At 41.0% G+C, this 13575-nt stretch overlaps 1 protein-coding gene across 1 annotated transcript in view; it reads left to right on the forward strand.

The window, feature by feature from the left end:
* The window catches only part of KDM5A (lysine demethylase 5A), a 51516-nt gene extending 39870 nt beyond the window's left edge, over positions 1 to 11646 (forward strand). Inside the window, 5 exon segments of the mRNA XM_030959452.1 lie at positions 399 to 542; positions 3416 to 3575; positions 4077 to 4297; positions 6382 to 6792; positions 8309 to 11646. Of these exon segments, the coding sequence (XP_030815312.1) occupies positions 399 to 542; positions 3416 to 3575; positions 4077 to 4297; positions 6382 to 6792; positions 8309 to 8521 (1149 nt within the window). The 3' untranslated portion in view covers positions 8522 to 11646.
* Positions 11647 to 13575: the final 1929 nt, after the last annotated feature.

The following is a 13575-nucleotide window of genomic DNA, read 5'->3' on the forward strand; positions in this document are numbered from 1 at the left end:
ACTTCTCATGGATTGTCATTCACAGGCATTTGGTGTCTTGTTAGTGAATTTCAGCAAGGGATGTAGTCAAACACTGATAATTCCATAGCTGACCTCTTCACCTTGAGAGTGAGGTCAGGTCATGTTGTGGTGAAGAAGCTGTGATTTGTAGCACTGAAGAACAATATCTAGATCTTTCCAGTCACTATTATTAAAAAACAGGTAATCAGAATCTAACCAAACGTTTTACTTGGATATTTCACTATCTTTTTTCACATCTTGCTCTAACTGGTCTCTTTTGTGATGTCCAGGCAGTTATCCTCAGGCCAAAAGAACCACTGTTTCCTTGTTAATAATTCTTCAGGTTTTACAGATTTTTCCTGGAAATTTTGTTTCATTTCCATATTCCATTTTTTTAGGGGCACTTGACAAGTTTTCAGCAGTCAGCCTTTAACAGAGTGATAGGGAGTGTGTCCTCATCCCCACGGCAGACTTTGGATTATGATGATGAAGAGACAGATTCTGATGAAGACATCAGGGAGACCTATGGCTATGACATAAAGGTAAGTAATCCAGAGTGGTTTGTTTGCATGGAATAAATACAGAACACCTGTCTTTTATTAATTCATTTTTTCCAGAGTATTTACTGTATTTAAAACTATCTATAGATATTCTGCCCTAGCACCTGTAGCAGAAGAGGAACTTCTTGATTTTTATCTGAATGTCCCCATTCTCTCAACTGTTGTGAAGTTGTTTAAAGTTTTTATGTAAAGTTTCCAAAGTCCTTTCCACCTTTTGAATTTCAAAAGATGCCTTTTAATGCTGAGGAAAAAGATACACTTACAAAGGGATTTGTACTTATAACACCCTGGAGGATGAACATTGTCTTTATGCCCCATTCAGAGATACCATGAGTCATAAATAAAAGTATCTGTATGAAGAGCTCTTGGAAAGTTTTTGCTACAGCAAAAAGATTAGCCTTCAGAAACTGCATGCTGTGTAAGAAGTTTCCTGATGCCAGAGCTTTGTTCATGTTTTCATACCTTCCTCTTCATTCAGCCCTTGTATAAAGCAAGTACATGTGTTCTATTTTGGAGTGTGGAGTTTTTTGAGACAAGATGTCTGGATCGTGTTGTAAAATTAGTGTCTGGATTCAGTACAGAAATTGTAACTGCAGTTAAATTTCTGAAGTGTTTTATCTAAAGAAGAACTTCCATGAGAAAAGGCAGTTGTGGAGAAAACCATGTGTTTTTAAGGTATTGAAATGTCCTTTTGAAATGTGTAGAGGCAAAGACAATGCCACAGTTTCTTCTTGAGCAGTGTTTTCTTTTTAGTGATAGTGTCATCTCTGCCTTTCAAGATGCTATCTTAAAAGACATGTAAATTCTTCTAAGGCAGATATTCTGGTTTATAGAGGGAGCAGTACATTCTCCAGGTATGATGTGCTATAATCTTCTATTTTAAGTGTTTTGTTTCTCAGCAGTCTGATGCAAATACAGAGATTTGTTTTGCACTGCCCTGTGAAATGCCAACCAGAATACATTCCTGTTGGGTGCTACGGCTTTTAATTAATTTAGTTTTATATATAAAAATAATTCCCAAAACTGTTCTTTGCATCAGGGGTCTTAATAATAAGGCATTTCTGAAGGATGTGGCATTTTCTGAGGCTCAGATAAAACATGTCAAGAAAGATGGCATATGCTTGCCAGGATCTCAGGGTTTTGCAGGAGCATAATTTCATTTCTTTAATGATTCTACTGTCATAATTTAGAAATCTCATACTTAACCCTTTTGATTTGGATGTTCATCATAAAAAAATCTGTTTAAGCAAAACTGATAGAGACCAGAAACGTGTTCTGTTACGTCTACTAAGATGGTTGGAATAGAAGACAAGTTTTCAAGCAACCAATCAAATTCTTCAGGTATAAACTAGGAGACACAAGATTTTAAAAAACCCCAAAACAGAAAAACCCAAAGCCAAAGTTGCTCAGAATTTAATTATTTCTGTACTGTTGACTTTTAAGGGTTGTTTTTTTTCAGGTTTTGATACATAGATGTATTCAAGTGTGTTTAAAAAAAGATACAGATCATTATGCATAGTGCATGAATTTGCTCTTGTTGTGGACCCTGTAGAATTAATCCTGAATTCCTAAGGGTCTATAGACTGTATTTTGAAAACCACACTCTCTGGCTTCTCAAATGCACAGTTGTTACAGATGTAGATATGAAAATATGATCTGTTTGATTATATGTCTCTTAATTAAAACATGGTTCTTGCCAGTAAATCTTCATTAGGAGTGCAGTAGCTAGATTTTTTGTGACGTTTGTTCCAAGCAGACACATTAAATGGTTAAATAATCTGTAATCTGTTTTAATTTTTTGTCTTGTATTTTTTTCTCATTTCTTTGCACTGGTATTGTCTATGGCCACTAATGATGATTTAAAAAAAATTAAAAATTTACATGTTAACCCTGAACTTCTTTTAGTGTAGTACAATAAGATACCCATAACAAGGTATTGTTCAAGATATAAATTCTTTACTGTGTAGGGAGAAATACCTTCCTCTTTCTTTACTGTGTAGGGAGGAATACCTTCCTGAGTATATTTATTTTACCTTTTCATTTGGGCAATTTAAATTTGAATTTCCCACTTGTAGTTCTGTACAGAAATCATTAGTTTGTATACCACTTCCTTTTAAACATACAACTAAAGGCCACAGAGAGAGATTACCATTCTTGAACTCTCTTTTTATGTCAGGAAATGACAGTGTCTTGTCCAATACCATGAGCTGTTCAGTGTCCTACTCAACACACTGAGATGAGCACAGGCCAGTGCTATCAGTACTCTGTTCATGGAAATATTCATGACAGCCCTCTTCTTTCAGTGTTTAGTCCTAATTTAAACTGATTTAACACTGCCATAAAAGTACTGATCTCAGGGCAGCATTTGATTGCCATTATCCTGCTATTTCTTGCTGTGCTGGGATGCCCTTTTTTTCCATACCTCTAAAACCCCAAACAATTTCTTTCTGTAGTCACTGTAATTTAGTCAGCATGCTCCCTGCTTTATGGAAGATAAAGTCTTCATGGGCTTGCAGTCAGACTTTTCAAGCAAAATAATAAATTATGTAGGCTAAGAAAAAGCATCTTTTCATCATGTTGACTTCTGAAGACCATACTTAAGGTGCTGAGTGAGGAAACTTGTCAAGTGTTTTTCATGCATTAGCTGTAAATAAACTGACCCTATCTCCAGAGTTCCTGTATTCATCTACCATGTAAGTAGGAATATAATTTTTACCTTTGATCTTGGTATCTCTGATGGAGTGCTTCAGAGGAGGGCTTTAGGAGCAGCAGACTGCTCAGTCTTAGTAGAATTGACTTAGAAGTAGGTATTTTCTGGATTCAGATGTTGCATGTTTTCTGTGTGTCTTTTTCAGGACAATGCCAGTGTGAAATCCTCCAGCAGCTTGGAACCCAATTTGTTTTGTGATGAGGAAATCCCCATTAAATCAGAGGAGGTGGTGACACACATGTGGACTGCTCCCTCGTTCTGCGCTGAACACGCCTATTCCTCTGCTTCTAAAAGCTGCTCTCAAGGTATTTGCTTTGTATACATTGAGATAAAACTAAGTAGATAACTGGGATGAGCAATCAGTGAGGAGTGGAACTGCTCTGTTATCCATATTAGCTGTACAGGATATGTTGTCTGGAGGAATGTACAGCAGAGTTACATTGTAGTTAGCTTCCTGCTATTTGATATATAAACCTGTGCCAATGTGTTTTGGTTGCTACTATTTCCCACCTTAAAATGTTGTAAAAAAATATCTAATTTCTTTTGGTTTTGATCTCTTATCTTTATGTGGCTTTGCCTGGGGAGGTTTAGATTGGATATTAGGAAAAATTTCTTCACTGAAAGGATGCTCAGGCACTGGAACAGGCTGCCTGGGGAAGTGGTGGAATCATGTCCCTGCAAGGGTTCAAAAGCCATGTGGGTGTGGCACTTGGGAACATGGTTTTGTGGTGGGCTTGGCACAGACTCGGTAATCTTGGAGGTCTTTTCCAGCCTTAAGGATTCTGTGTCTTTGCTCTGTCTGACAGGTTCTAGCACTCCAAGGAAGCAGCCTCGCAAAAGCCCGCTGGTACCTCGCAGCTTGGAGCCCCCTGTGCTGGAGCTGTCACCTGGAGCAAAAGCTCAGCTGGAAGATCTGATGATGGTAGGAGATCTGCTGGAGGTATCTCTGGATGAAACTCAGCACATCTGGCGCATCTTACAGGCCACTCATCCGCCCTCTGAGGACAGGTTTCTTCATGTCATGGAGGTAGGGAACTCGAAGAAATACTCTGGTGTGGAACAGAAATCCCACCACGTTCTGTTGGTGGATTTATATAAATACGATCTTGAATAGCTGAGTGCTCAGTTTGTCATGTTTGTATTTCACCTGGAGAGAGTAGTAGATTACAGAAAACAGCAGAATAAGTGATGCAGAAATTCAGTTCTTGATCACTCATGCCACAGCACTGCCCTCCACAGTTAACCATATTTAGAACAGTTTTCTCAAGTAGTTCCATATGCAAACTTTATTTTAGAAGATAACAGATTGAGGGAGGAAACACTCCTCTTGATTGTGCCTGGAAACAGAACTAATCTGCAAAAGAGTTACAAGAAACATTTAGGAAGATGAAAAGTTACCTTATATAACATGATACTTGTATGTTACTGAACTTTGTTACTGGGGAAAGCATGTTTTGATAATGCAGACAATGAGATTCATATTCTTCCTCAGAATAACACAGACATAGCAGTTTTTTATTGATACACTGTGAAGATGTCCTGATTGCTTTGCTGAGCTGCCAGTGGATCAGGCAGGTTTATGTGCCGCTTCTGAGGTCTAGTCAAAATCACTTTGCTACATTGATGCAGAGGGCAAGGACTGTGTGCTAGGAGAGAAGCCTCTCTTGAAGTTTCAACTCAAGCTGCTGGATTAAGAGCCAGAGTGGAACCCTTTTTTATCATCTGTCAGCTGCAGTTAGGGGTCAGTTTGACCATGTGGATTATATGATGGCTTGTTGGGTTATGAGCTGTACAGGAAGAACATGAGATGCTGGTTCTTGGCTTTTTGTACAGCAATACAAGATGGAAGGTTGCATGCTATGAACAATGAGGGGTCTCATTTTGTGTGTGCCATACGTGCACCGTGGGTGAGTTAAAGTGTTGCCAGACTGCATCAGTCAGAAGTGTGGAGTACAAAACTGCTCCTGCCTCCCTGTTCTGCTGCTTTACCATCTTTCAGCCCGAGTATGACATAAGCTTAATGTTCTTTCAGTGTAATGGTTTTGGCAGGGAGTTGATTGAAAAGCAGTTTTAATAACAACAAATAGCAATTTATAAATAACATGCCAGACTGTTATATTAATAGTTGAGCAAAGCTTTTTTCCAGGGGAGTGGGGTGAGGAGTGTAGAGTATGTGTACATTACAGCTTTTTCTGGTTAACCTTTATGAATACTTGCTTGACCAGAACTGCTCATTTTGAATTGAATATATTCTATGTCTGTTTACATACAAAATAAGTAGAACTTCTTGTGAAATAATCTGGAGAGGATTTGGTTTTGGGTGGAGTAGCTATATTAAGTAGTGTACAGTAAACACTCTGTACTGGTTTATAGTATGTTCCTAATCTATTAATAATTAAGGTTAAAGTATACAGCTGCATTGACTGAAATCAAGTCAGTCCCATTTGTACAAAGGACTACACAAGTGAATATTTCAGGTATAAATGGGACTTGTCACTGTGAGTGCTACCTGCAGGGGCAGAGCTGGCCAGTTTTAAACCCCACTTGTGATGTCAGTCTGTTACTTAAGAGCTCTTGATGACACCAGCATATTTACAATGTCTGCCAGTTTGGAAGCCATTCAAATAATGGATGTTGCTTTCTCTTCTTGCTTGAGTTGATGATACATTTTAAGAATTCACCATTTACTCTTTCTTAATCTCCAAAACAGCAGTTGCTTTCTCTTGAAAATAATTACAGGCAAGACTGACCTCGGATGAAAAATAAGCATCTAACAAATGATTAATTTTCTCAACTTCTATTAAAAAACAGTGTGAGAAGGGAGTTGTAATTATTGCTTCTTTTGCTTTCTTACCCTTGCTGATAGTTTACTTTTTCCACTGGGTATTTTTGGCTGATTGTACTTTGACACAGTTGATAACACTTAGGAATTTTTTATAGTATGGTGAAAATGAAGTTAAGTGCTTTTTTTGTTTAGAATTTCTAACAGTATGTTGTTGACTAGATTTCTTCATGCCATATCAGGGTAAAGGTAGAGCTAAGTACATTTCTCAGACCTCAGGTTTGCAGGAAACTTGTCTTTGAGTAATATATGTATCTTTTTCTATGAAGGATGACAGCATGGATGAAAAACCACTGAAAATGAGAGGGAGGGACTCTTCTGAGAGGAAACGGAAACGAAAACTGGAGAGAGCAGAGCAGTTCTTTGGAGATATGAAGCAAAAATCTAAAGAGCTGAAAAAACTGGAAAAACCCAAGAAGAAGAAGCTAAAACTCACTATGGATAAGACAAAGGAGCTGAACAAGCTGGCAAAGAAACTGGCTAAGGAAGAGGAGCGGAAGAAGAAGCGAGAGAAGGCAGTTGTGGCAAAGGTAGAACTGGCCAAGGACAGCACAGAGAAAAAAAGAGAGAAGAAGGTTCTGGATATTCCTTCCAAGTATGACTGGTCAGGAGCAGAAGAGTCAGATGATGAGAATGCTGTGTGTGCTGCTCAGAACTGCCAAAGGCCCTGCAAGGACAAAGTGAGTTCCCCCTTAGTTCTGTCACAGGCACTTGTGTGCTAAGTCAGAACCCCTGTGCCAGGTGATATTTAGGTTGAGCAGCATGAGAAACCAAAGTGGTGTGGTTAGAAATGAGAGGTGATTGAGTAGTACTTGGTAGGTACATGGATTTAGCAGATTAAACTGTAGGACTTCCTTATTCTCTTAGGTACTTCAAAACAGAAGATGGAGAATTAGAATCTGGGAAAAGATACTCTGTTTTGGTTGGGAAGTTTAACTTCTTCAAGCTGTGTAATTTTCTGTTAACTGTGTGCAACATGCATTGGCTGATTCAAAGGATTAATTCTTTGATTCAGAAAGAAATGTTTTTAGCTTTACTGTGTTCCTGAGCAGGAGTGGGATGTGTGATGTTCCTAAATGAAATAGATTTTCTGTGTTTCTTGCATAGACTCTGTGAACAGTGATGTTGCAGGCCAAGTGATATACAAACTTCAGTGGTTCATTTTGCTTGTTGGAGATAAATAATCAATTATTTTAGACCTGATTGGATTATTACAAAAGAAACTTGATCTGCCTCTCTCTGTGATACTGCCTGTCATGACTGTCAGCTTTTAACACAGACTGATGATCAAAAATATTTTCAAAATGTTTTTTCTGTACTTTTCTACTTTCAACAGGGGAATGCCATACTTGTCAAAAAAATGGCAGATGCAGGAATGTAATGACTGAAGCTGCAGCTGTTGATATCCATTACTAATCACTTTGGAAAATTTGTTCAGGAGTAGTTGGCTACAAACCAAAGTAACATCTGTATGATGATCATGTTTCTTCATTTTAAACAGGTTGCCACTACTGTTGTTTTTCTGATACAGTTTTACATTCCCCTGTAAGTGGAAAGCAGAACTCTATAGCAGTAACAATTTTTATAGCTGTACCAGTGGATGCCATTAAAATGGAGAATCTGTGTTTCTTACCCTGCAAATTGGAGATTCTGTCCACTGACTCCAATTAACATGTACTTTTATTCAAAGAATTACAGAAATCAAATAATTAATCTTTTTTCCTTTCTGCATTCTAACTCATGTTTTGTCTTTTCCAAATTGTTCCTACAGCAGATTCAACTCAAAGTTTGTATTGTAGCTAAAAGTTCTCACACTTGGGACTTACATTTACAAAGTTGCTGTTTGATAATGCAGTCTAAGAGGGTGTGTTTGGAGACTCTCACCTGTGCTGAAATAAGCATCCCTGAGCATTTTAAATGTGTTCTAGCACATCTGAGGAGAGCTGAGTCGTCTTCCTCAGGAGTAGTAGAGTGTTGTTGCAGTGTAAGGATGCTAGAGGGGCAAGGTTTGTTGGAAAAGTTAGTTTCCATTAAACTGAACTAGCTGTTTAAACAAGCTCTGTAGGGGCATTAATTTTTGCCCCAGAGCTTTTATATTCTTGGTAGCTCTGGTAGGTTTAACAGAGGGTATTTTCTTCACAGAAACTGTGCCTGTGTGTCCTTCCTTGTAACAAGCTGTGTGTTGCTCTCTTGCAGGTGGACTGGGTGCAGTGTGACGGGGGCTGTGATGAGTGGTTCCATCAGGTGTGTGTTGGGGTGTCCCCAGAGATGGCTGAGAACGAGGATTACATCTGTATAAACTGTGCAAAGAAACCCCTGCAGGGGCCCAGCAGCCCTGCCCACGCCTCGCCTCCTCCCTTCCTCCTGAGCTACAAACTACCAATGGAAGATCTCAAGGAGACGAGTTAGCAACTGCTCCATGCCCAGAACTTGTTGGGAAATGGACCACTGGAACCCTTCAGAAGGAGAGGGGTTTGAGGCTGATGTAGCTCCTGAGCTTCTCTTCCAAGGATGTACAGACGTGCAGCAGAGCTGGTCCCTTGGGTGCTGCTGCCTTCCTTCCTGCCGTGGCGCTGTCAGGGCACAGAGGCACCCACTCAGCTATGCACACCCTGCCTGAGGAGCAGCTCCAGCCAGTGCTTCCTGACCTGAGTGTTTCCATCTTGGAGTGTGGCTGTTGCTCTCCAGGACTGAGCAGACTCGAGGCTGTTAGACACTTGAGGGTGTTAGAAGTCCATGTTGGCAGTGGAGCTGGCCTGGAGCTGGTGGGCATAGGTTGGAGCTCTTAGACCTGCCTGGTTATCCTGAGGAGGTGACTTTGGCAGTTATCTTTCACCTTTCCATGCCAACCCAGTGTGTAGAGCAATGTCTTGGGAGAATGAAATTGCCTCCATATCCAGGCAGCTAACATTACACTATAAGGGTGGGAGCAAGTGGATGAATTTCTTTTAATTTGTCTATTGTAGCTAAAGGGCAGAGGAGCTCATAATGGCAAAAATCAGCAAAAGTTCTGTTTACCAAAAAAGAAACCCAACTCTACTCCACTAGGCAAATTTTTTTTCCTCAGTGGGAAACAACTGATCTTCCTGTCCTGAGGAGGGCCAGAAGTCATTGATGATGTCTAGCTAGACCAGAACTTGGGAAGAGCAGAGTGCTTCCCTTTCCACAGGGATGCTCTCTCCTGTTCTAGGCTTTGCTTAGAGTTCTGCACTCCTGCACATTGAAGTTGTGTGGCGCAGGGTGGAGCTGGCAAGGAGGTACAGCACCCAGGGCACAGCTTCTGAGATCTGTACCCAGGGATGGGAAGGAAAGAAGACAGCCCACTTACCTCAGAGGTTACACTGACACGTGCTTCTGTGAAAAGTTTCACTCACAACTTTCCAGTATCACCAGGCTACAGGCATGGCCTCCTGTGATACCAGCAAACAGTCTGCAGATACTGTTCACAGTGCAAACCCCTCCCTGCTGGCTTTGCTGGGTGTGTACCAGTGTACAATCAGCAGCAGTTCCTGTTTGAAGTTGCCCCTGGCTTTGCCAGAGGACCAGAGGGCTTGGGGTCATCCTGGGTGACAGTTGTTTTAGTAAATCCATTTTTAAAGAAGGACTTGTTTTTACTTTTTTCTAAATGTCTCAGACTACTGACTTGTTCTATAAATAGATTATTTTTCTTTGATTTTTTTATACTTACCACTGTTAACCAGCAGCACAGACAGAGGTTCACAAAGCAAAAACCTGCCCGTGGGCTTGGGTTTTTTTACTCCATTCCTTCCTTGTAGTACAAGGAATTAGCAGTTACCTTCCCCATTCTAGCTTGACCAGCTGCCTGTGTTTAAATAGGTAAATACATTTCATGTGCTACCTTTGTATTTGGGTTTGTTCCTATTAGTGGGGCATCTGGGCCTTAATGACTCCAGTGGATGCTGGCCGTGTGTATGTGAATGTCTGAAGTCAACCCCTGGGCTTTCTTGTCCCCCTCTCCACTCGCTCCCTATTGTTTCCATTCTTCTGCAGTTCTAGGAGTGTTGTAAGTAGTGTCCAGTCTTACTAGGAGCTGGATTGGGATTTAAAGAAATATTGACAAAAACAAAGGTGTGCTGTCTTGACTGTTCTGTGTCCCTTCTCTTGTTCTCTGATGTTTGGAAGTTTATTTATTTGGCAGAATTTTCCATCCAAAAAAAAAAACCAACTCAGCTCAGGTAGACAGAACTTTAATGTTTTCTTCTATGTGTGCCTGCTACCTGGGAAGAGGGAAGTGTGCAAAAGGAAAAGAAATAAGATGGAGCACAGAAGATCCAGAGTCTTGGGAGCTGTGAGTGCAAATTGGACACAGACTTCTAATCCCTGCTCCCCAAAGACTTAATGCGATGTTAAAAGCAAAAGCAAGCTGTGGTTAAGCGTGTGGCTGAATGGGCACCCTAGCAAATTTAAGAGTATTATTTGTTTACTTATTTATGAAGGAGTCTATGCTTTAGATAGACATACCCTCTTTTTGCCTCCAATTACTTTTTTTTTTCTTCTCAATGTACACTTAGTTTTGGTAAAGTGATTTAAACAGTTGTTACTTTTCCTTCAAGCTTTAACTGACGGTACTACATAAATGTTTCCCCATATGGAGTGGATAAACGATCTGTCACAGATGTTTAATCGTTCCAGAAGTAGACTAGTACAAGATTTCTTAAAGAATCCCAGTGTTCTGTATTCTTTCCTGACTCCTAGAATTTGTGACACAGCAGGGGAAATATGGTTAGCATCTCCTGTTAGCCACTGAGCATATCCTGGTAACCATTCCTGCATTCTCTGTTGCAATGAAGTCGTTGTATGTAATTGCCATCAACTGGAAAAGATCTTTGAGTAAACCTGCATTGCATGTTCCTGTTTCTCTGTGTAGAAGGTGTGGTGGAGAGTGTTGACAGAAGCACTAGTTACAGCAAGATGGAAGCAAACAGCTCTACAATGCTACTGTGGTCATTCTGCTTGTAACAAGCACAGGAAAGAGCAAACAGCAGAAAGAAATGTGCAAATCATATGCAAAAGTCATGTTTTTAGTAGCTGTTTTTCATGTAGCCACGTGGAGAGCCTCTGTTCCACTGTTGGAAGGAGGTTGCCACACTTTTCTCTGGTCACAGATGTCTTGTCTGCTTTTGGATAAGGTGTTCATAAACTGAAGACCATTATTAGCTTTACATCTTATTGTTTTAAGCTTGTTTTTTAAGAGCGTAATTCCTATCAAAGGATTGCTGATAGTATGAACTTATGAATAAATGTTAACTTTTGGAAAAACCTGTAGTTTAGTGGTTGAAAAACCCAAAGCTACAGCTGTGGTGTTGTCTCCAGATCCTAGGGGGTTGAATTTTTATAAAAGCATGTGCAGAGAAGCCAGCCAAAGCCAAGACAAAAATGTTCTTCAGGTCTGCTGCAGCTGTGGGAAAACTCTCTCATGCTTCGGGGACAAAATCTCAGTACACAAAAATATTATCTCATGTATCTAGAAAGGTGCATGTCTTAATGCTGTAGTCTATAAAGGCTGCTTGCTACTGCTGCTGTTATTTCTTTTCATGTGTCTGACACAAAAGGTCAAAGAAATTACCTGAGCTTTTGTGAGGAGCTGAAAATGGCCAGGGCTTGAGTTGTATAGCTTGTACAAACTATGTGTTTTCAGGTTTTTCTTGTAAAAAACAGGGCCTGGAATTTGGCAGCTTTGCTTGCAGAGAGATAAATGTCACTGCTGACCTTCAGTACCATTGCCTTTAGGAATTATGCTTTTTGACAGATCTGTAGCTGAATGCTGGTGCAGCCTGGACCATTGGTAATGAAGATTTAAGAGTCTTCAGCAACTTTATAGTGTTGATATTATGGGAATTATCTGAAGGGATTGGAACACAGTCACACAGCATAAGGTAACAGGCACTAGTCTGTTATATATCAGCCACACTGAAACTTGCACTGATCTTTTCAGTTTTTAGAATCATAGAGTAATTTAGGTTGGAGGGAACTTCTGGAGGTCATCTGGGTCAACTTCCTGACCAGGGCAGTGGTGACTTTAAAAGTAGGTGAAGTTTTTCAGGGTTGTATCCAATAAAATTTTGAGTATTTCCAGGGATGAGCATTCAACAACTCTGATTTCCCATTTGGTTTTGTAGCATCTTCAGTGCAAAATTCACTTGCTGTAATGTGCCTGTTGTCAGAGTCTGGCTCTGTATTTTGTCTAATCATCCATTAGGTAGTGCAGGTCCTGCAGCCTTGGTTTCCAAGCTGAACAAATCCAGCTCAGCCTCCCTTGAGCCATGGCATGAGCTGCAGCCTTCTGACAGTCTCGGTGGTCCTTGTTGCAGGTTGGTCAGTGTACTGAGGAGCCCAAAACTGGATGTGTTACTCCAGGTACAGCTTAAAAGTGTTGAATAGAGGGGGGAATTTACTTCCTTTAACCTGCTGCTCATGCTTTTGCTGTGCAGCCTCCTACAGGGCTGGCCTGTATGGCTGCAAGTACTGCTGACTCCTGTTCATTCTGGCTACTGTTAGCCCCAGGTCTTCTCAGATGCAGGACTTAAACTTTCCATCAGCACATCACTCCAGCCAGGAAAGATCCAACTGAATGGGAGTTCCCTCCTGCTGTGTTTTGGGCTCTGCTGTTCCAGTCCTCTGCCAGCATTGTTTGATGCCATCTGAGTTGCTCTGCACCACTACCCAGGTGGGTAGGAAGAAACACCTGAGGTACTGCACTTTCAGCTGTCTCCAGGATTTCAAATTGGTGACTGCTGAAGCCTGAGTATTGAAGTCCACCCCATTTTTGCTGCCATTGTAGGTTGTCCATCCACTCCCCCTCAGTGTGTTTTTGCTGTAAGTCAGGGTGAACACCCACTGCTGTCCCCTTGTGCAGAGAGTTCATCACAGAAGGCAGCCACAGTGGGCTAAGGTTAGAGCGGTGGCTGTTACCTTATCTGAACACCTGGTGGAGAAGTGGAATCACTGCCTGATGCTGAAGGACCAGCCCCAATGAGAGTGTGGTGCTGCTGCTGCTCTCACCTGCTGCCAGAGGGGGAGGCTCCACGGGTGTAACCCATTTCCAGGTTTGTATCTCACTGGTAAGGTTTGAACACACTCCACTTTCTCACTTTGTGAGCCTTACCACCTACCATGGCACTGGTTTCCTCTGGCTTCTGCTATAAATAGTCTTGGAATGGTCAGACTCTGGGATTTAGGGCAGTTAGAGAGTATCCAAAACTGAATAAATAAATAATGGAAGAGTGCACAGCCACAGGAAAAGTGTTCATAACTTACAGGATTTTTTTTCTTGCTGAGTAATGTGATTCTAGGGAGATGATGGGTCAGATTCCTGTTTGGAGCAGAAAGTGGGCATGACCTTTGTGTAACTCCTGTTCAGAGGGTGTGCGGAGAGTGCTGCTGGACAAGCAACACCTGAGATTTCCTGCAAAAAGAGCTCACTTTGCTTTGCCCTAAGCAGC

The sequence above is a fragment of the Camarhynchus parvulus genome, chromosome 1A (genome assembly GCF_901933205.1).
Source record: "Camarhynchus parvulus chromosome 1A, STF_HiC, whole genome shotgun sequence".
NCBI classification, from domain to species: Eukaryota; Metazoa; Chordata; class Aves; order Passeriformes; family Thraupidae; genus Camarhynchus; species Camarhynchus parvulus.